At 38.4% G+C, this 23,692-nt stretch overlaps 1 protein-coding gene across 1 annotated transcript in view; it reads left to right on the forward strand.

Moving 5' to 3' along the window:
• The first annotated feature begins 10,928 nt into the window (after nucleotides 1–10,928).
• Nucleotides 10,929–23,692, forward strand: part of SUCLA2 (succinate-CoA ligase ADP-forming subunit beta) — a 43,762-nt gene continuing 30,998 nt past the window's right edge. Inside the window, exons 1-2 of the mRNA XM_047079790.1 lie at nucleotides 10,929–11,025; nucleotides 15,846–16,026. Coding sequence (XP_046935746.1) covers nucleotides 10,936–11,025; nucleotides 15,846–16,026 — 271 coding nt within the window. The 5' untranslated portion in view covers nucleotides 10,929–10,935. The remainder of the gene's footprint in view (nucleotides 11,026–15,845; nucleotides 16,027–23,692) is intronic.

Consider the following 23,692-nt stretch of genomic DNA (forward strand, 5'->3'; position numbering starts at 1 on the left):
GGCAAAATGATTGAGCTGAGATTTCACCAAAAAGAGATATGAGGGGCAAATAAACATATAAATATGTGCAACATAATGAGTCATTAAAAATTTAAACTACACTGAGGCACCTGTATAGATCTACTGGAATGAATAAGATTTTTTTTTTTTTTTTTTTTAACCACAAAAACTGGTAATACCAAGTGCTGGCAGTCCAGTTAGAATTCTCATACATTGTTGGCAGGGGATGTGGGAAACAAAAGCAAAAGAAAAAAATTAAATTTCCTTACTGCCTACAGCCCACTGACAAGTCCTTGAAACAGGCAGAGTGGCATTCCTCTAGGAACTCAGATGCCTCAGTGATGATACTTTGCTAAGGGGCCAAAGGGAAACTTAGCTTAACATTATCCCCAGCTCCGGGATCCTGTAAGTCTATGACATATAAAAATTCCTTTGGAAACTTGCTTTATCTCTACCCCCCCAAGATCTATGTTAGCAATCATCCTCCAAGAATATGGCCTGCTGATACACATCTGAAGGGTCTCATTACTCAGCTTTTACTAATCATTAATAAATGACCTTTTCCTAACAATAGTTAGCCCTCTCAAGGTCCTGGGAACCTTGCTTCCAAAATTCCTTAGAGATTTAATACTATCCATATCCCCCTCCCAACTTGAAAGTGTATAATCAGTCACCCCTCACAACCCCAGTGCAGCTCTTTCTGCCCATGCGTCCTGTCCCTGCACTTTAATAAAACCACCTTTTTGTAACAAAGAGGTCTCAAGAATTCTTTCTTGGTCATCGGCTCTAAACCCCAACATTTATTTCCACATCAGTGGGAATGCAAAGTGGTACAGCCACTTTGGAAAGCAATTTACTGTTTTGTATAATGTTAAGCATAGGTTTATCCTACAACTCAGCAATCCCATTCTTAGAAACTTACCCAGAAGAAATGAAAACTTATGTTCAAAGACCTATATGCAAATATTATAGTGGCTTTATTCATAATTATCAAAAACTGGAAATAATTCAAATGGTCTTCTATTGGCAAATGGATAAATCAGCTGTAGTACATTCATACAATGTAGTAAGTTCGTACAATAGAAAACTACTCAGCAATATAAAGGAATAAACTTCTGATACATTTAACATGGATAAATTTACATTATATTAAGTGAAAGAAATCAGATATAAAGAGCTGCCATGTATATGATTTCATTTATGTGACACTCTAGAACAGATGGAACTACAGACATAGCAAACAGGTCAGTTTTGCCTGGGGCTGAGCTTGTGAAGGGGCTGACTATAAGGGCACAAGGGATGTTTGTGGATGAAGGAACTGTTCTATATTTTGATTGTGGCAGCGGTAACATGACCATGTGTTTGTTAAAACTCATAGAACTATGCACTAAAATGAATTTTACTATATGTATATTACACCTCAATAAATCTGACTTTAAAAAAAGAAGCCAAAAAAGAAAAATGCAATATGAACTTGTGGAAAGAAAAAGTTGAGTTGCAATTCAGCGGCGCAGAGGTTCAAGGCAGCACAGAGCTAAACTGCTCTATTTACCAATGTCAAAAGTTGTCATCCTTGTGTGTGGAGCTGTTTTCTGAAGATTGTGGTGTTTCCTGGGAGCTAGTCTTAGGCTGGAGCCTGAGCTGGGGGAAGGGGAGGGGTGGGTATGTTCTAGGTCACGCATTCCTGTTAAGGAGAGTAGGCCACTCCTAACACGTAGTAGGAAGTCAGGGGCTAAAGGAGTGGTAGGTGAGGACAGCCTGTGATATTCAGAAGTCACATTTAGTAGCCAGTTTAAAGTTTTCTCTTTTGGGTTTATAATTTCATTTTACCATCCTGAAGCCTTCAATAAAGTCTGGTTGTATGTCACAGCCTGGTCTTGCCTACACTTTGAAGAATCTTGTAAAGATGTGAAAAAAGAATGGCATCAGCCCAGAGAAGCACTAAGGTCAAGGAGAATGTCTTTGATCTTGGTGTCCTGGGGACTCAGAGCAGTGACTCACCTGTAAGTGCCCTATAGACGAATACTTAAACAGAAGCTTCTCTCCTCATTACTGATGTGGAGAACCAACAGCAAAAGAAAAAAAATTAGATTTTCTTATAACTTACAGCCCATTGACAAGTATGTGGGACAGGCAGGGTAACCTTCCTCTGGGAACTCAATTGCTTCGATGTTAATACATTGCTAGAGAGAGGCAAAAGGGAACCTTAGCTTGACCTTAGCCTGACCTCCAGGTTCCTGTAAGTTTACTTAAACGTGTGATAATCCCTTTGGAAACTTCCTTTATCTCTGCCCCTTACCCTCCCAAGATACATGTTAGCAATTATCCTTCAAACATATGGCCCACTGATACATATCTGAAGGGTCTCATGACTAAGGTTTTACTAGACAGTAGTAAACAACCTTTCCCCAACAGCAGCTAGCCCCTCATGGTCCTAGAAACCCTTCTTCCAAATTCCTCCTCCCAACTTGAAAGTATATAATCAGCCACTTTTCACAACTTTGGTGCAGCTCTTTCTGCTCATAAGTCTTGTCCCCATGTTTTAATAAAACCACCATTTTTCACCAAAGAGTTCTCAAGAATTCTTTCTTGACCATTATTAGCTCCCAAACCGCAACATTTCACGTCAATTATCAGTATAACAAAATAGTTTCAATGTATTTGAGCAAACTAGAAAACAGTTTTCCCTGATACATTTATGCTGTATGTAAAACAGTGGCATGATCCACATGAAATACAGATAGTTACGACGGGAAAAAGACACCATTCATATGTTTATGAATCACACAAAACAAGTGTAAATCAACCCACTTAGTTGATACTTAAGTCTTTTCTAGAGAATCCACAATTCCCTTTTGGAGAGTTCCCTACTTGTTGAACAGGGTATACTAGTAGTTATTGAAGCGTGAAAACCTAACACAGCTTCTTATTGCCACATCTCCTTCCTAGTTTATCCAGATTCCCAGCCAAAGGGTAGGTAGCCAGACACACAAGGGCCCTTCCCCTGCCGGATTCCAGGACTTTACCAGGAGAGGACTGTTTCCCTCGCAGTCTGATCCGTGTTTGATATTCAGAGTTGTAAATAACTCAAGAACCCACCTTACGGTTTTATGTAGTATGGCATTGTATGCATTATAGCAGAATCACAATTTAATTCACATCATAACTCAGATGTACAGAAATAATGACTCTCTTTCTCTCTTCCTCCTCCCTTCCTTCCTTCCCTCCTTCCAATTTTCTCCCCAAATTCTTTGTCATTAGTTGGGATATGGGTCTGTAGAGAATTCATTAAATATTCAATCTGGTACAAAAGAGTCCAGTCTAATAATTTAGTCAGGCCCCTTAAATCACATTCAGTCTCTCTTGGCCTTTCAGTCACCTTTCTCCTCCTTATTTTTGCTTAAGATGTCCAGATGTATGAAGTTGATATAGGTGGCTTGTAACACTTTTGGAAGACAGTTTCCTTGAATCTATGTAGGCTTAACATGTGCCTAGGGATCTGGCAGGCAGGAAATGTGGAGTCCCCACGTAACAACCAAAGTTGGCTATTAGCCAACCTCTGCCTGACTATACCATGTTACCAAGTGTGTTCTGCTTCAGGAGACTCTCTAAGAGGCGATATCCTCTCAGAGCCTCAAAATGGAAGGGTGACAAGGCTGGGGCAGAACAAAAGAATCTTCTTCTGCCTTCAATACTGCCCTTGCTCATCTATGAGCCTTCCTTTTCCAAGCTGAAGATCACAGAAAAGAAAAACTGACGTTTCACTCACCTCTTGCCTCTCTATTTACAACTATCCTTAAGGGCAGGGCAGGTCAGGGTAGCCTGGACTTGTTCTTATAGTGGCACGATTCAGGAACAGCAAAAGGGCAAGCCCCAGTGTGCACACCTCTGCTTGTCACATTTGTTAATGTCTCATTGGCCGAAGCAAGTCATGTGGCCAACTCAGATTTAAGAGTGGAGCAATAGTTTCTGCTTCTTGATGGGAAGATCTGCCATGTTCCATTGCAAAGTATGGATGCAGGGAGCAGAAGAATTTGTGGCCATTTTTACAAACTATCACAGAGATCTTGGATCCATTAGCCAACCACAGTTTTCTCTTAAAATGAGAGTGATGAGTATCTATAATAGCTTAGAAGGTTATGAAAAGACTTAAATGGGACACCATAAGTAGAAGATCTAGTGTAGTGTATGCCCCATAGCAGGCATTCTCTGGTAGTTATCCCCTAAGCAACTAAGGATACAATGTCTTTCGTCTTCACTGCATTTTTCCAGTGCTTACCACCATAGTAATTGCTCAGTAAGTGAATGCACTTTGTGATAGATTGCATTATTATTCCCAAATATTCACTGACCCCCTTCCCTACAAAAAATGATTCCATATCCCTACCCATTGCCATGTGATTTGTGGCACATCCTTGGAAGGAATATAAGTCTCTGGCTTATTATTAGGTTCAGCCATTTCACTTCCTTTAATGAGAGAGAGATTACAATATGCCAGCTCTTAGCAGAAGCTTTAAGAGCCATTGCTATTTCCCACAAGGTCAACATTTTTGTCTGCTGTAAGAATGTCATATCCAGATGGGAATTGTTCCTTCAATCTGGGTCCTAGAATGAGAAGAAATATGGAGCAGAGTTGCAGCCAACGTGAAACCCCTGACATGGAACATGAATGAGAAATAAACTACTGTTGTAAGCCATTGAGATGTTGGGGACTGTTTGTTACTGCAGCATAGTCTAGCTAAAGCAGACAAATACACATTTCTAGTTCTTAGTTGTGTTGAAATAAAGCATATATCCTTGTAGATGCTTCACGTAAGGGACAATCATGTTTAAAAGTTTCTCATCTAGTTTCAAAGTAATATCTCTCTGAGACAATTCGACAATAAGAGTTACCTCTACTTTAGTAGCTTGCCATGCTGATTTCCTAAAATGTGTCTTCCTCCGATTATAGTAGCAAGCTTTCATGCAGCCTTGAATTTTCCTCTAATATAATATAGATGGTGTTTTGTGATAAGTATCAATAGTAAGTCGCTAATACCTGGTGATTTGCATGTTATCTGTTTTCCCAACAGCTTTCATTTTATTAAGTTTACTAGGTATTGATTCTTCACAATTACTGTGCCACTGCTAAAAGTACCTTTGGAACCTTTAATACCTTTAGTGCATATTGTTATTGGATGTTGCTGCTCCCAGGCCTCCCTGGTGGACAGAACATGCAAACACACATATTTATATCTGTGATGGTTAATTTCATGTGTCAATTTGGCTGGGCCATGGTGCCCAGATATTTGGTCAAACATTATGGTGGGTATTTCTATGAAGGTGTTTTTGTATGAGATTTACATTAAAACATTGAACTTTTTAGTAAAACAGATTGCTATGACATGGGTGGGCCTCACCCAATCGGTTGAAGACCCACATAGAACAAAAGACTGGCCTCTCCCGAAAGAAAGAATTTCCAGCCTGATTGGCTTCAGATTTGAAGGAAACAGCATCTCTTCCTGTGTCTCCCGCCTGATGGCCTTTGGACTTGGACTGCAACATCAGCTTTTCCCTGGGTTTCTAGCCTGACAGTTCATCCTGCAGATTTTAGATTTGTCAGGCTTCCTAATTCCATGAGCTAATTCCTTAAAACGAGTCTTTCTCTCTCTTCGTGATTAAACTAAGGATCTTGAGTTGGGAAGATTATCATGGATTATAGTAGGCTCTAAATGTACACATATCCTTATAAATGGAAAGATTTGACACAGAAGAGAAGGAGGTAGAGATTTGAGTGAAGTAGCCACAGGCTAAGGAGTACCAGGAGCCACCTGGAAAAGGCAAGGAGCAGATTTTCCCCTAAAGAAGGAGTGTTGACACCTTGAATTCAGCCCAGTGATAATGATTTTGGACTTACGGCTTCCAGAACTGAGAGAGAATAGATTTATGTTGTTTTAAAACCATCAAGTTTGTGGCAATTTGTTACAACAGCTGTTGAAGATGAACACACTTATTTTTACAAACATGGAACCTGGGACTCAGAATATGTGACTTGCTTTAGACCATATAGCTAGGGGTGCCTGGGTGGCTCAGTTGGTAGAGAGCTAGACTCCAGTTCAGGTCATGATCTCACAGTTTGTGAGTTTGAGCCCTACATCAGGCTCTGTGCTCACAGCAAGGAGACTGCTTGGGATTCTGTCTCTCGCCATCTGTCTCAAAATAAATAAATGAACTTAAAAAAGAAAAAAAGACCATACAACTAGCATGTGGCAGAACTAGAGTTTAATCTAAGTCTACTGATGTTAAATCCAGTGCTCACCCATAGCGGTTGCCTTTTTCCTTACTGAGTTCTCCAGTGAGACAGAGAGGATAGTGGCGGAAGGAGCAAGACAGGAATGATTGTCATTACTGGGTGCTTATTAGAAACATTAGGGGAACTCTTATAGAATACCACTCTAGGTCCCACTCCAGACAATTGAATTAGACTCTTTGGTGGTGGGGCCTAAGCAAAGGTATTTTTAAAAGTTCTCCAGGTGATTCTTGGATGCAGCCAAAGTTGAGACTGGTTCAGGAGACTCTTCAAGTCAATGTCCTCTCAGAGCCTCAAAATGGAAGTATGACAAGGCTGGGGCAGGACAAAAGAATCTTCTTCTACCTCAACAATGGAGCAGTGGAGCAGTGGTACCACGTTCATTTCATATTTTCATGTGTGGGAGAAATATGACTATTTTTCTATATCTGAAGTTGAATTCTCATCATTAACCTTATTACATCAAGTGCCAGAATCTTAATCTCTGTTAAATCAGGATCTATCCCCCTCCTGCCTTCTTCAATCCAGGAGATATATATGCAGTGACAGATGAACAGGGAACATCTAGCCTTTGGTATTGTTATCTAACTGACATTTATTGTCACATCCCTCTTCCCATATGCTCTGTGTCATTGTTCTTTACAAGTCTATCCTTCCATGTTTCTACCTGTCGTCTCTCAATGCTTGTCTACATAGCTCTTGAGGGTTCTGCAAGCCTTTGCAGGCTTCCCCAGCTTTGGTAGGGTGGGTACATATCCTAAGAATATGATTCAGCTCCATCTACAGGGGTATACTGGCCTGCCAGAGAATTCCACTCCTGTGCTGCCACTGTGCTCAAGGGATTTTGTGTCTCCTGCCAATACTCCTTGTTTCAGATCCCCAAATCTCTTTGGGGGGTGGAATTACCCTTCATCCTGGAGACAGTGGCCTTGGAGAGTGCAAAACATAGGGGACCTCGTCAAGGAACCACCACTGTTCCTTGCTTCCCTCCCACTTTCCTCTATCTTCTTTAGGGACAAGATAATTCCAGTTCTAAAGCATCAAATTTCCTAGAGCCCTTCTTGGTTCTGGCTTTTGAAACTTGAAGTTCAGTCCCTTGTAATTCCAAGCGCTTGCATTTACATCTCAAAACCCGCCCTCTGATGATCTGTACCATCATTCTTTCCTTTAGGTGGTGAATACTATTAACTAAGTGGAGTAAAAGGTAAAAGCTTAAATAAAATGATAAGATGATATGAATCTCAGTTATTATCTCAAATTCTCATCTGGTCAATACAGAATTGGGTTCAGATTTTGTGCTGGTAAAAGCTGTGACTCTGGGCAAATTACTCACTGCTTCTGAGCCTCTGTTTTTCCTTCTGTAAAATGCAGGATTGTGAGGATTACTAAGAAGATGTATTTCTCTTTGCCCTTTGCCACTGCCGTTCTAGGTTGGTCTAGATAAGTGTTTCTACTATTATTTCTGAGGCTTTAAGAGAACTAAGAGAAATCCTGTGTAAACATACAGCTGCCGCATACTCTGTTACTCATCTTTCTTCACCCCTAAACTTTAGTTCAAGAACCTATATAGATCTGGTAACTGTTTCTGTGGCAGAGGTTGGATGGGTAAAATAAAATAAGATGAAAATCAGAGAATTCTGAAAATGTCTTATGGCACCATAAAGGATAGAAAAAAAATGTAAGGATCTGGCAAAAACTAAGTGTTCAGTAAATAGCTATTATTCACTCAGCCCTCAGTAGAAGTTCAGGGTAAGCAAATATATTGGAAGTTGTTTCTGTAGCACTTTGTAATTCTATTAATTCCATAGTTAACAATAGGAAAGTTTATTATTTCTTTTGAGAATTTCACATTTCATTTCTCTGTAAAAAAAATTTAGCAAGAGTAATTTGAACTACATTTCAAACTTTCCTCCTTCTTTTCGTGACTTACAATACAAACCAAGCGTCTTTTCTGTGACTCGTTGAATTTTCATATTTGTTTCTAAGTTTGAATTTGCCTCCATTTTATCCACTGAATTTTCAAAGTCATACACGACAGCCACTTTTCTCATCTGTGTCGATAAGTCTGCACTCACTAATTGGCTGTATATCTAGAGTCTCTTAAATCAAGTTAGTGTTAACACTGATAGGCAGTGCCTATCTAAGTCAGCTCTTTCTTCTATAGCTCTATTTACATTTGACTCACATACTGCAAAGTTATTTGTTGAGTTAAAGATTTTTTTTTAAGTTTTTATTTTAATTCTAGTTAGTTAACATACAGTGTTATATTAGTTTCAGGTGTACAATTTAGTAATTCAACAATTCCATATATCACTCAGTGCTCATCAAGTGCACTCCTTAACCCCCATCACCTAACCAATAGGCCTTGCTCTGGGCAATAAAATGTGCAGGGTAAAAAACTTTAATTATTTTAAAGGACTGTGAAAAAATTAAAGTCTTCTCTTCCTTAGGACATCCCCCGCTTTCCCTGCACACCACCTCAGTCCTTAATCTCCAAGTAGAAGGCAGAAATAGACACAGTGGGAGACTACAGGCCATTGTATGTGAAGAATAATTCCTTTTTCCCTTCTTCCTCATATACTCTTGCTCTACCCTCCACCTTAACATGTTCTACCTTCTACATTCTGCCTACTACTGGTTTCTGAGATCCTTGCAGATAAGAATTACAAAAGTTTTTGCTGTGGAAAAAGTAGTTTCTTAGTAAAGCAATTTCATTTTTTAAGGCTGATTGTCTAAAAACAAAACAAGGTTAGCAGGTAGGAGTCCCATCATTTCACCTCACTGAATTCTTTTAGTGAGGTATGAAGACATACAGAGCTCTGGTCACAGTCAAGGAGTGCTGAGGAAGGAGTGCACCTCTGCCCCCTTGCTTAGGCTTCCAAAGGAGCCGGCCCCACAAGATCTGCATGTTCTCTTTCTCATTCCTCGGCTTATCCCATATTTTTGCTGCTGCTTTGCCTGTTTTTAAGCTAGTATTGAAAAAGACACACCAGGAGACATGTTTAATGGATCACCTGTGACGTGGACTGGAAGGGTGTGAAGCCAGTAAGGCTCCTAGAAGAATTCTAGCCTTACATCTTATTTAAGTTCATGGACTTGTTCTGTCTTTACCCATGGGACCTTATTCTGAGTTTACCCTTTAAATAAGCGGCCTTAGACTCAGATGGTTGGTTTGATCTGGTAGCTCAGCTTCTGTGTTACTAGCAATTAAATAGAAATGGCTTGAAAATAAGTACATCCTATTCATAGCTGATGGGATATGTGTTCCTAACAGAAACTGGTAGGTCCCAGCCACAGCTTTTTAGACAGATTATCCAGATTTTTAAAAAAATGTTTATTGATTTATGTATTTTGAGAGAGAGAGAGAGAGGGAGAGTGCAAGTAGGGGAGGAACAGAGAGAGGGAGAAAGAGAATCCTAAACAGGCTCTGGGCTGTCAGCACAGAACCCAACTGGGGGCTCTATCTCATGAAACGTGAGATCATGACCTGGGCCGAAATCAAGAGTAGGACATTTAAGAGACTGAGCCTCCCAAGCGCCCCAGATCATTCCCCAGATTTTATTTGATTGGCAATGATGGGCAGTAGAAGGGTGGAAGAAGAGACATTTGAACTACCAGTGTCTGTTTTTCCCTTCCCTGTTTCTAAGTGCACATGGTGTCTTTTAGTGATGAAAGGAGCCTTGAGGACAGTCCTTCATGAGTGCCAATGAAATGAAAAAGTCCTTGAGAATGTCTTGCCTTTAGAAGCTCAGAGATTCTGGGGGCTGCAAAAAGCCCCTTTCCATTCCATAAGCCTAGAGGCTGCTTGTTTCGGATTCACTTTTTTCTTTATACATCGCTGTTCGGTGCATTGAGCCACTGCACTTCAGAAGCAGGTGCCAGAGTCTGAATGATACTTGTCAGCCACACCCATCCATTCCTGGGTTAACATCTTACCCTGAAAACTTTGACACATTTTATAGCTAGATATCCAGTGAACAAGCGCCCAGTCATCCGTCCAATGGTCAATTCTTGATGGGGCACACGTCATCAGGGTTTTCAATTGTCAATGTGTGTATCTCATTAAGAGATACACATAAGAGATACACATAAGACTCTACTCCTCAGATGGGCCTGGTGAAGGAAATTTTCTAAAGCTTCCCAGGTGATGCTGGTGTGCCATCTGGATTGGTAAGTAGTGACTGATTTTTTTTTTTTTTGAAGGCAGAATCGCCTTTTTTCCCCCCTCACTGCTCTATGAACGCAGACATAGAGTACTTATTTTTTAAATGAACCCCATCCTACAGATAAGGTAACTAAGGCCCAGAGAAGTTAAGATCTCACAGATGGTGGCGATGGTCGTCTTTCCAATACCACATCTTACCACTTTACTAGGAAGTGTTCAGGTTGCCTGCTGGCCACAGGTTGGCTATTAAGGCTGCGGTGCTGACTTCTAAGGGTCAAAGTTTGCTCCGTGCCCGCCAAACCCAACTTTGCTTGAGCTGGTAATCCCTGCTAAGAAAGTCCGCATCTGCAGCGTTAACCCAGGTCCCGCCCGCGAAGGGTGGGGCGAGGGGTGGAGTGCGCGTCGCAAGCAGCTGGGTCGCCGGCCGCTTTGCGCCTCTGCGCCTGCGCACGGCGCCGAGGGGACGGGGTCGGGCTCAGAAATGGCGGCCTCCATGTTCTACAGCCGGCTATTGGCCACAGCCGCCCTTAGAAGCTGCGGGTCCCGGCCGGCGCTGCGGGCCGCTGCCCAGGTATTGCGGCCCAGCCGGCTCTCGCTTGGAGGGCCGGCAGGAGAAAGGGCGAGGTGGGAGACCTGGTTCCTGTGGGCGAGGTGTGAGGGGATCTGAGGCCCGGCTCGGGGTCACTTCGCAGTAGGTGACATTGCGTGACGTGGGGTGCCCAGCCGGGCCCGCGGGCGGCGTGCCCTGGAGTGCTGCCTGCCGTGACAGAGAGCGGGCCCATGTTTGCGCTGCTCTGCTCCCGGGCCATCTGGCTGCGGCTGCTCACCCAGTTGCCGAGGGGCCGCAGGGAGGCGGGTGGAGGGCGCTTCCAAGTGGAGGTGGAGGTGCCTGGGCAGTTTCTGCTCCTTTTTCTGTGCCCCGCAAGGTGGGCCGAGGCTTCTGCGGCCCTTCTAGGGGGAGGGGGAAATGCCCTTCACATGTACTTTCGTGTCCCTTGGGAGCTGTCATAGGTGGGAATGACTTCACAGGACCAGCTTGCTGACTGGCCTTTTTTGGGACGAGGCAAGAAGTTTCCCACCTCTCCCAAGGAGTTGTGTACTGTTGGTGTTAACCGTGGGAATAAGATGATGTTTGTTAGCTTACCAACTGGGGAAGACAGTTATCTTTTGGATCACTTCATTTCTGTAGAGAGTAAAGCATAATAAGCACGGGTTTTTGTTTCGTTGGTGTTTTGTTTTGGAGTGTTTACCGTTTCCAGGTACTGTGCCAAATAAATAAGCATTTTACGTCTCGTTAGGCTTTTAAGCAACGCTCTAAGGGCGTCATTAATATACTCATCATTGATGAAACTGTGGCTAAGAGAACAAGTAATTGGGGCCAGGTCGGGAAGCAGGTAAGGTCAAAGCTAAGGCCTAATTCCAGACTGGCTGGCTCCAAAGCTTGTGTGCTTGAATCTGGTCTTCACTTTTTTCTTCGCTTTTTTCGGAAAAACTTGGCCTGTGTTTTCCAAAGTTGATACATACTTGTGAAAGGGCATGATTGGTTTCATAAGTCAATTTCAGTGTTTTAGATTATGTTCAGAAATTAAGTCCTTAGACATGACAAAAATAAATTGATTTAGACTTTTATTCTTTTTGGAAGCTGTTCATACTTAAAACTTGGAGATGGTAAATGCTATGAGTATGCTTCTTAATAAGAGAAGTGATTTTTTTTGGCCTTGAACTTCCTTCTTATGAGTCTTAAAAAGTGCTGTCTAGTTTTCAGAAAATGAGGATTTGGTGAACAAATATGTTTTCATCATAATTTTTATCCTTTTGGAAATTGTTTTAAAAGCTTTTGTCTCTCCATATGGAGATGCCTAGCATGTTGTCTTAATATCTCTTTTCTTCCACTCTCACATTAAATAATACAGATTTAGAATTTGGAAGGCCCTTAGTCTAACCCTTTGCTTTTGTAGATGAGAACACAGAGGTGCAGCGTCCTAGAAAACTTGTTCACCGTCACACACTGAGTTTAGCTAATGCTCTTAAACGTTTTAATTCTCTAACCCCTTCTAGTTTCTGTATCTTCCTTATCAGTATATTTCTGATAAAATAGTTCAGGTTATAAGCAGATGAACTAATTTAAGATATTTTCTTAGTTGTCGTGAATCACATTCCCCAGTAACTACATTTACCCACTTTTGAATACATATTATTTAAACTAGGTAAATCATTGAATGGGTGGTGGGTTAGGAATTTAGCCAGGAATTGGTGGCCTTTTGGCAGTAGGAATCTTCTGAGTGATGATGTCAGGAAAGACAAAGACTTAAATGTGGGAATCATTGTGATTATGCAGGGATTTGTATTGCCAGTGAGATTAAAAACTGGTATTTCAAGTCATAACTTCTAGTGGTGCAAGGAAAGGATTATCAATACCGTAGATATTAAAAAACCTTTAAGGTAGTATAAAAGCAATCAGCATTACTTTATGAATACTACTGATTCTTTGTGAATATAGGTACTTGAAAGAAACTGTAAAAATATACTCAGAGCTTTGTGTCACTCACTGGTTTACCTTGGACTTCTTTGGGAAAAATTTCAAACTGATAGAAATGTGCCAGCAGTAGTACAGTGAGCACCTAATTGCCTTCACCTAAATGTAACATTTTGCCACATTTGCTTCATCTTTATAAAATTGTATTCGTGTGTGTGTGTGCGCGCGCGCGCGTGTGTGTGTGTGTGTGTGTGTGTGTATGTGTGTATAAAATTCCATTCCATTTATTTTTGCTCAACCATTTGAGAGTAAGTAGCAGGTAGCATGGCACTTTATCCCTAGATGTTTTAGCATATGCCTTTTAAAAATGAGGACATTCTCCTAAGTAACCACAATATAGTTATTATATACTTAGGAAACCTATAGTTATCATACTTAGGAAATTTAGATTCAGATTTCCCCAGTTGTTCCCAAAGTGTTCCTTATAGCTGTTAGGTTTTTTTTTTTTTAAACTGAGATCACGCCTCTGTAGCATTTTTTCTAGTCTGTTCAGTTAATTAGGTGCTGCTTAATGAGTCTGTTAATGCTGTTATATGTGCTATAGTTGTTCATTTATATGTTCATATATACTACATGAATTCTGCAGCTGACGCCAAGTTGGCTTTATTCTTTTAGCATCCCTAGCACAGTGCTGGTATATAGGCATTCAAAAAATGTTTGTATAACTAATTTACCAAGCTGTGCTAAAAACTCCCTTTCCCCCTTATTTTTATTATTATTTTGAGGTATAATTTATATAAAGTGTACAATTTGGGTAGCTAGATTAATTTTTATGTATGTATACATCTGTGTAGCCACCATTCTGATCATGGTATGTCATATTTGCAGCCCTCCAAAACACCCATGTCCTCTCTCCCTATTAATACTCCCTAACAGAAGGTGACCACTAATTCTATCACCAATTTTTACTGGTTTTGAACTATATAAAAAATACAAGTATGTGTTCTTGTGTGTGGTTTCTTTTCCTCAAAGTTGTGTTTTTGAGATTACTGCCCTGTATTGTGAGCAATAGGTTTTTTTAAAAAAAATTGCACTGTAGTATCCTAGTATATGAATATAACACTTTATTATCTTATTGATGGGCATTTGGGTCGTTTTCATTTTTTATTTATTATGAATAAGCCTGCTATGAGCTTTCTTTTTTTTTTTAAGTTTTTAAAATATTTATTTTGAGAGAGTGTGCATGAGCACCACAGCGCCAGTGTGGGTAGGGGAGGGACAGAGAGAGAGAAAAAGAAAATCCCAAGCAGGCTCTTGTGCAAAAGCCCCAGGCACGGCTGTATCTCATGAATCAGATCATGACCTGAGCCGAAATCAAGAGTCGGACGCTTAACCAACTGAGCCACCCAGGTGTCCCTGAATATATATTTGCCTTTTGGTAGACTGAACACTAATTTCTGTTGCCTTTATACCCCGGAATGGGATTTCAGAAAGTAGATGTGTGCTGAGCAGTTTGGGATGTTGCTGGGTTTTAATATTGAAGTGACACTAAATCAGGGAGTTGAGCTACCCTGGTGAAATGTTATCCAGGATTTTGGCTTACCAGATGAATCAGAAATAAGTGGTTACTAGATGTGATTGGCTTTTTAGACTAGTGGTTCTCAAACTGTAGGGTGCTTAACTATCAGGGGAATGACTTGTTACGAATGCAGCTTTCCTGAGGCCCATTCCAGAGGTTCTGACTTTTCGGATGTGAGTGGGGCCCCAGAATCCAGACACATCCCAGGTACATTTGCATTTTGATGCAAATAGTTCATGAATCCCCTTTAAGAAGTAGACTGTTTATATACAATTCCTTTAACTTCAATTCTTATGATATTGTGTGTTTCATATGAACCATATTTCAGTATTCTGCCTTCTGTGAATAGAGAATGGAAATGTATGGGTGATAATTAAATGTGTAATTTCAATTCACTCTTTCAGAGCTTTCATAGCACTTAATTTGTTCTACATATTGCCATATAAGGTTGGTAGGATTGAGGAATTTGAATGATATTTGCAGGCTGTGAAATTAAGAGTTTCATGGAGGAAGTCAACTGGAGAGTGACATCTGGATCAACCCCTGTGGGAGAGTGAAGGCAGGAGGGTTGAGTAGAGGGAGAAGTAGAACTGTCATGTGGTTGCAGTAGGAGCCTTTGCCTTTCCTGTGGGAGATCTGGAACTAAGATGGTCCTTCAGAATTATCCCAAATTGGGGTGAGGTGCTAGGACTTTATATCCTTACCTTAACCTCCATTGACCAGTCATGGATGTAGGCTGCAATGTGAAGGTGTGACTTTGGGCAAGGAAGTAAGTGCTAATGAAAGAACTCAGCTGAGAGCTATCAGCAGCCAACACTCCCAGCAGTTGGGGCTCTGAAAGGAGAATCTGAGCAGCACACTACGGTGACCACTACAGGTGAAACCAGGGTTTTGAGTCTCGAGTGTATGAAAGAGTAATGGTACTAGATCATTCAACTACTGCCTATCTAGTGCCAAGCAATTTGTTAGGTGCTTAAAGAATGGTGGAGACAAGAAAGGGAAGGATGCGGTTGGTTTTAGATCTGCTGAATTTGGCACTGAGGTAGAAATCTGTAGGTCATTAGAGATATGGTGGTAAAGCTCAAATAAAAGATAAGGACTAGACATGATGAGGAAATAGTTAAAACTAAAGGGTAATGTTTGATATTTAGCAGGTAGGTTAGCTCTTAGGTTATAATTTAGGTAGCCTGAATATTATACTTTGATGATTTAATGTAACAGTTTTATTATAGTTATGAAGAACCAAATATTCTATATAAAAACGTATTTTGAGAAGGTGTTTTTAATAATAACTTCCAAATATCTATCATGTATAATATGTCTCCAATATCTCTAGGTTCTGGGAAGTTCTGGATTGTTTAATAACCATGGACTCCAAATACAGCAGCAGCAAAAAAGGAATCTCTCACTACATGAATACATGAGTATGGAATTGTTGCAAGAAGCTGGTGTCTCCATTCCCAAAGGACATGTGGCAAAGTCACCAGATGAAGCTTATGCAGTTGCCAAAAAATTAGGTACTAACTTAAGAAAAACTTTTGCCACTTTGACATGGGCACTCTGATAAGATGTGAACTTTTGGTTTATAGCAACTTACAGTTTTTATTTTATTTTATTTTTTTAAAATAAATTTTATTTACTTAAAAGAGAAGATGGAACTTTATGATTGTTGGCATTCTAAAATTATTATGAGATTATTATGAGCTCCCATAGTGCTAGTAACTTAAGAATCAATTACATTGGCATTAGGAATCTAAAGTCCTGTTTTTAGTTGGAATATAATTATGAGGAAGGAAGTTCTGCTTAATATTCTGAAGCTGAAAAGATTGGTGCTTGTGATGATTCTTCAAGGAAATGGTGAAGGAAATCTTAGCTGTTTATATGGTTTGATGGGAAAAGTATGGAACCAAAGGGAGGGAAAAAGAAGCTGAGCGCTAGACTGTAAGCTCCATGAGAGCAGGGTTTCTTTGTCTTCTTTTGTCCACTGATATATTCCAGACTCTTAGGAGAGTACCTGGCACGTGGGTAATCAGTAACTGTTGTTATATTTTAAATGAACTAAATATTTGTGCATGTTTATTAATAGATTCTTTTATTGATAAGAGAAACCTTAATAGCTTTTGTTAATGTAAATTCTGTTAATTTATATTAATCTCTTAATTAAAAAATAAATTTTGACTTTAGAAGAAATCCTTCACTTTACATTTTTAATGATTTAATATGGGGCCATAATAGTCATGTACTACCTGTACACTGCATTTTATTTTTAGTTGTATTTAAGATCCCAGCAATTTTATGGAGATTAGCACAATCTCTCCTGTATGTATACTTGATTAATATAGCTTTAAATGTGCTTTGATGAAGACTTTGTTTTATTAGTTTTTTAAGAAGGCTATGGAGCATTTAAAAATGTTTAAAAATTTTAAAGTTTACTCATTTTGTACTTGTTTCTAGAATGGGTTTTTCTTTTAAAAGTGGGGGCATGGACAAGTTCAGAAATATATCCTATATTAAAGCTATGTTTTTGACAAGTTGACCTGGAAACATGATTTTTTATAGTTTAATTTTTTGTTAAACAGAAAAAAATACTTTTTATTCAGATTATAAGCAAACTTCTTTTTATTTATTGAAAGCCTTGTGTAAAATGGTATTAATTTTGGTGAAATTTTTGTTAATTAATGGTGACCTGTACTTTGAACTTGTGCATGATAAAAAATGTGCCTCAATTTTACCCTCAAAACAATGTATATTAGAGGCTCTTAAAGGTCAAGTTTAAAGAAAACTTGTGATTGTACTTTGTATTTCTGTAATATTTCTTGGAAAGACTTCTTTCTAATAACTACTCCCTTGAGAATTGATCTTATCTATATGACCTAAACTTTAATTTCTAAAGAAGACCCAGCTAAGTAGGAGGGAAGACTTTGAAATGCAGTTGAGAAAGTATAAGGTTTTCTTATTCTGCTGTTCCCTTCTCAAGGATGACACTTAGACCGGTTTGACTTCGTTCTTTTAATTTTGTTAGTCTGATCTCTTGAGAGATGATTTTTTGTTTACCAATTCATTCGTTTGTAATAATGCTGAACCATAAAATGTTTTTCATGCCAGTGTTGGTAAGGCCTGTTTTATATATAATGAGGTCAGTAAAAGCTATATTTTTCTATTTCCAAATTATTATAACTGGTTTTTCTGTCTTCTCCATATATTTTCTCATTTAGTCAAAGTTCGTTGTTTTGTCAGAAAAAAAAAATCTATGTAGAAAGTTTTTCATAAAACAAGTAGGATTTATTTGGATGCCAGTTTCTTGATTTCTTTATTCCTTGTAAAAATCTTTAATGGCGCTTAAATGATTAAAAGAAGAAAAAATAGTTAATATGTGTAGGATATACTATGAGTATTGATATACTATGAGACCTGGCAAGGTCTCTGGGACCAGGACTTCTATGAAATAAGGAGCAGGTAGGCAGCTCTGATTATGAGCCCATTGGAACAGAAGGTGTCTTGTTCGTCTAGAAAGTATGTTTTTGTCAAATAACACTGCAGATGATGATTACAGTGTGGAAGTGGGATTAGTGACTAATGAGGACTTTTAAATTTAGAGGATCAGAAATGCTACTTTTTAAAGATATGTTTGGTAACTACTATGAAGATGTTGAGAGCAGTTTTGTCTTTTGTTGGGAGTCATTAATATCAAAAGGTATTGATTATGGGATCTAATTGCCTTAGAAATACACCTGGTTCTGTCTATCTAGCTAGCAATTCCTAATGCTGATTTTGGCTACTTTGTTTTTTGCATTACTGAAAAATTCACAGAGTATTAATTCCATTTATTAAAAAGCTCTTAAATCACCAACCAATATAGAGAAATACAAATGCGTTACAGGTGGGCTAAACTTGCTTCCCCTCAGTTCTGTGGGTGGCATGGGGACTGGGGCCACTGAGCCTTAAAGCTGGTGACTCCTCCTGAAATAGCCCTGGCCTCTTTCCCCAGTGTTCCCTTCAAGTTCTATAATTTTCTTTGTACATCATGATATGAGAAAAGCTGGAAACACCTGTTCTGGAGGCAAGTTTTGCCTGTTGTGAATAATTGAAGTTGGGGATGGAAGTGTGGTTGGAAGGAAATCTAATTCTAGTTTGTTTGTAGACTGGTTTTCTCATATCCTTTTTTAATGATAGGCCTTTGGTAGACAGCTCATTAATTTCATGGTTCTGTATTGCCAAGAATAATATCTTTTAGGCTTGGGAAGTTTCTCCCTTTTGTTCTAATTTTCAGAGGAACTATAAAAGCTGTGCTTCATAGGGGTGCCTGGGTGGCTCAGTCGGTTGAGTGCCCGACTTCAGCTCAGGTCGTGATCTCACCGTTAGTGGGTTCAAGCCCCACGTCAGGCTCTGAGCTAATAGCTCAGAGCCTGAAGACTGCTTCAGATTCTGTTTCCCTCTCTCTCTGCAGCTCCCTGTTCACACTGTGTCTGTCTCTTGAAAATAAATAAATGTTTAAAAAAAAAAGCTGTGCTTCATAGAATTTTAAGAGCAGAAACCGTAGTACATAGCTCAAATACAAATACATCTTAGTTCCCCTATTACTGTAAATAGAATTGCATCTGTATTGGCTTTCTATGTTTGAGATTACAATGTAATTATTTTGCTGCTTGAAAATTGTTCAACCTAGTGAAATTTATGTTGTCTGAGTAGTTCTTTTTGTTGCATATTTTGTTGACCATTTTTAGAGTATACTTTAATTAATTTCATTGATAATAGTACTTATATCTGCTACATATTTTTTTAATTGCTTAAACATAAATTTATTCTTACATTTAATGAGGTTAGAAGTTTGAAATGGGTCTTAGGTCCCATTTGTTTTCTTTTTTTCTTTAATTTTCACCCCTTTCATCCATTTTTTTCTCTCCCCCACCCACTGCCTCTGGCAGCTACCAATCTGTTCTATGTATCTATGAGCTTAGGTTTTTGTTTTGTTTTTGTTTTTTTTTTTCTAATTTAATATATAAGAATGTTCATATGGAATGTCTTTCTTTGACTTATTTCACTTAGCCCTTCAGGTCTATTCATGTTGTTGGAAATGGGAAAATTTCATTCTTTTTTATGGCTGAGTACACACACACACACGTACATGCATATACCATAATTTCTTTACCCATTTATCCATCAATGGATACTTCGATTGTTTCCATATCTTGGTTATTGTAAATAGTGCTGCAATCAACATGGGGTACATGTATTTTTTCAAGTTAGTGTTTTCTTCAGGTAAATACCCAGAAGTGGAATTGCTGGATCATATAGTAGTTCTTTTTTTTTTTTTTTTTTGAGATTATTTCATTTTTTAAAATGTTTATTTATTTATTTTTGAGAGAGAGAGAGGAACAAGCAGAGGAATGAGGGGAAGGAGACACAGAATCTGAAACAGGCTCCGGGCTCTGAGCTGTCAGTACAGAGCTGGACGTCAGGCTCGAATTCATGAGCTGAGAGATCACAACCTGAACCAAAGTCAGGCGTTTAACTGACTGAGCCACCCAGGCGCCCCTGGTAGTTCTATTTTTAATTTTTTTTGAGGAATGCCTTTACTATTTTCCCTAGTGGCTGCACCAATTTATATTTCCAACAGTGCATGAGCATTCCCTTTTCTTCCATCCTCACCAACACTTGTTATTCCTTGTTTTTTTTAATAGCCATTCTAACAGGTGTGAGATGATAGCTCATTGTGGTTTTGAATTGCATTTCCCTGATGAATAGTGATTTTGAGCATCTTTTTGTGTGTTTATTGGCCATCTCTATGTCTTTGAAAAAATGTGTGTTCACATTTTCTTGTTTAACCAGATTCTTTTTCACAATTGAGTTTTATGAGTTCTTTATGTTTTGGGTATTAACTCCTTATCAGATATATGGTTTGCAAATATTTTCTCCCATTCAGTAGGTTGCCTTTTTATTTTGTTAAAGGTTTCCTTTGCTGTGCAGAAGTGTTTCAATTTGATATAGTCCTGCTTATTTATTTTTGCTTTTGTTGCTTTTACTTTTGGTGTCACATTAAAAAAATCATCACCAAGACCTTTGTCAAAGATCTTGTCGCCTATGTTTTCTAATAGGAGTTTTATGGTTTTTTAAGTCTTATGTTCACATCTTTAAAGCACTTCAAGTTAATTTTTGTGTATGGTATAAAATAGTGGTTAAGTTTCATGCTTGTGCACATGGCTGTCCAGGTTTTCCAACAGCATTTATTGAAGAGACTGTCCTTTCCCCATTGTATATTCTTGGTTTCTTTTTGATAAATTAACCATATATACATGGATTATTTCTGGCCTCCCAGTTTTGTTCTATTGTTTTATGTGTCTACTTGTATGTCAGTACTATACTATTTTGATTACTTTAGCTTTGTAATATAGTTTGAAATACGGGAGTGTGATGCCTTCAGCTTTTTTCTTCTTTTGCAAGTTTGCTTTGGCTACTTGGCATTGTTTTTGTGTTTCCATACAAAGTTTAGAATTGTTTTTTCTATTTCTGTGAAAAATGCCATTAGAATTTTGATAGGGATTGCATTGAATCTTTAGATTGCTATGGACATTTTAACTGTATTATAACAGTCCAGAATATCTTTCCATTTGTTTGTGTCTTCTTCAGTTTCTTTAATCAGTGCCTTATAGTTCAGTGTACAGGTCTTTTACCTCGTTGGTTAAATTTATTCGTAGGTAATTTTGTTCTTTTTGAGGCAGTTGTAAATGGGATTTTTAAAAAATTTCTCGGATAGTTATGAATGTATATAAATGTAATCAATTTTTGTATTGATTTTATATCCTGCAGCATTAGTGAATTCATTTATTCTAATAATTTTTTTTAAGTTTATTTTTTTATTTTTGAGAGGGAGAAAGCACAAGTTGGGGAGGGATGGGGGGGACGGAGGGAGGGAGACAGAATCTGAAGCAGTCTCTAGGCTCTGAGCTGTCAGCACAGAGCAGGCCACAGAGCTTGAACTCATGCTTAACTGACTGAGCCACCCAGGTGTCCCTAGTTCTAATAGTTTTTTGATGGAGTCTTTAGGGTTTTCTGTATATAACACTATGTTAAATGCAAACAGTGAGAGTTTTACTTCTTCCTTTTTAATTTGGATGCTTTTTATTTCTTTTTCTTGCCTAATTGCTGTGGGTAGAACTATATTGAATTAAAGTGGCAAGAGTGGACATCCTTGTCTTGCTGATCTTAGGGCCAAAGCTTTCAAATTTTCACTGTTGAATAAGATCTTAACTGTGGGCTTATCATATATGGCCTTTATTATGTTGAAATATGTTCCTTCTCTACCTGCTTTGTGGAGTTTTTTACATAATTGGATGCTGAATTTTGCCATATGCTTTTTCTGCATTTTTTGAGATGATTATATGATTTTTTACCCTTCATTTTGTTAATATCACATTCACTGATTTGTGGATATTTAAGTAGCCTTTGATTCCTGGAATAAATCCTATTTGATGTTGGTATATGATTTTTTTTTTTAATGGTATTGATTCTTTTAATGTGTTGTTGCATGCAGTTTCCTAATATTTTGTTGAGGATGTTTGCATGTGTGTTGATCAGGGTTATTACCCTGTAATTTTCTTTCCCTTTGGCATCCTTGTCTGGTTTGGGTATCAAGGTAATTCTGTGCCTGTAAAGTGAACTGCAAATGTTCTCTTCTATTTTTTTTTTTTTTCAAAGAGTTTGAGAAGGATTGCTATTCTTTTTTTAATGTTGGTAGAATTCACCAATAAAGCCATCTGGTCCTAGACTTTAATTTATTGGAAGGTTTTTGATTACTGATTCAATATCCTTACCAGTAATCTGTTCAGATTTTCTGTTTGTTCATGATCTAGTCTTGGTAGGTCGTATGTGTTTAGGAATTCATTTCTTCTTGGTTGTCCAGTTCGTTGTCATTAATTGCTCATAATAGTCTCTTATGTTTTGCATTTCTGAGTTATCAGTTGTAATATCTTTTTGTCTGATTTTATTTGAGTCCACTCTTTTTTCTTTTTTTGGTGAGCCTAGCTGAAAGTTTGTCATTTTGAAGAAGCAGCTCTTATTTTCATTGATCTTTTCCATTGTTTTTCTTTTATTTCTGTTCTAACCTCGTTATTTCCTTCCTTCTACTAACTTTGGGCTTTGTTCTTTCTTAGTTCCTTGAGGTGCATAGTTAATTTGTTTGAGACTTTTCTTGTTTCTTTTTTTTAGTTTTTTTTTTTTTTCAACGTTTATTTATTTTTGGGACAGAGAGAGACAGAGCATGAACGGGGGAGGGGCAGAGAGAGAGGGAGACACAGAATCGGAAACAGGCTCCAGGCTCCGAGCCATCAGCCCAGAGCCTGACGCGGGGCTCGAACTCACGGACCGCGAGATCGTGACCTGGCTGAAGTCGGACGCTTAACCGACTGCGCCACCCAGGCGCCCCTTTTCTTGTTTCTTAACATAGGCATTTATTAAGGCATTTATTACTGTGAATTCAAACTGCTCTTTCTGCATCCCATAAATTTTGGTGTATTTCCATTTTGTTTGTCTCAATATATTTTTTAATTTCTTTTTTGATTTTTTTCTTTGACCCATTGGTAGCATGTTGTTTAATCTCCACGTATTTGTGAATTTTTCAGTTTTCTTTCTTTAATTGGTTTCTAGTTTCATACCACTGTGTTTGGAAAAGATGCTTGATATGATTTCAGTCCTCTTAAATTATTAAGACTTGTTTTGTGATTTATCATATCATCTGTCCTGGAGTATGTACCATATGCACTTGAGGAAAATATATATTGTTGATTTTGGATGGGATGTCATTCAATATATATATTCATATATATTTAAATATGTATGTATATATATATGTTATATATATATTTAGACCATGATTGAATTTGTTATTTAAGGCCTATGTTTGCTTTTTGATTTTCTGTCTGGATGATCTATCCATTGATGTAAGTGAGTGTTAAAGTCCCCTACTACTATTCTATTACTGTCTCTTTCCCCCTTTGGTCTGTTAAGATTTGCTTTATATATTTAGGTGCTTCTATGTTGGGTGCATAAATATTTACAAATGATATATCATCTTGGTGGATTGACGCCTCTATCATTATTTAACACTCTTGTCTCTTATTATAGTCTTTGTTACGAAGTTGATTTTGTCTGAAATAAGTATAGCTACTCTGGCTTTCTTTTGGTTTC

This window comes from Lynx rufus, unplaced genomic scaffold (assembly GCF_022079265.1).
Source record: "Lynx rufus isolate CCGP_SWC_20201006 ecotype Redwood Valley unplaced genomic scaffold, mLynRuf1.p SCAF_1, whole genome shotgun sequence".
NCBI classification, from domain to species: Eukaryota; Metazoa; Chordata; class Mammalia; order Carnivora; family Felidae; genus Lynx; species Lynx rufus.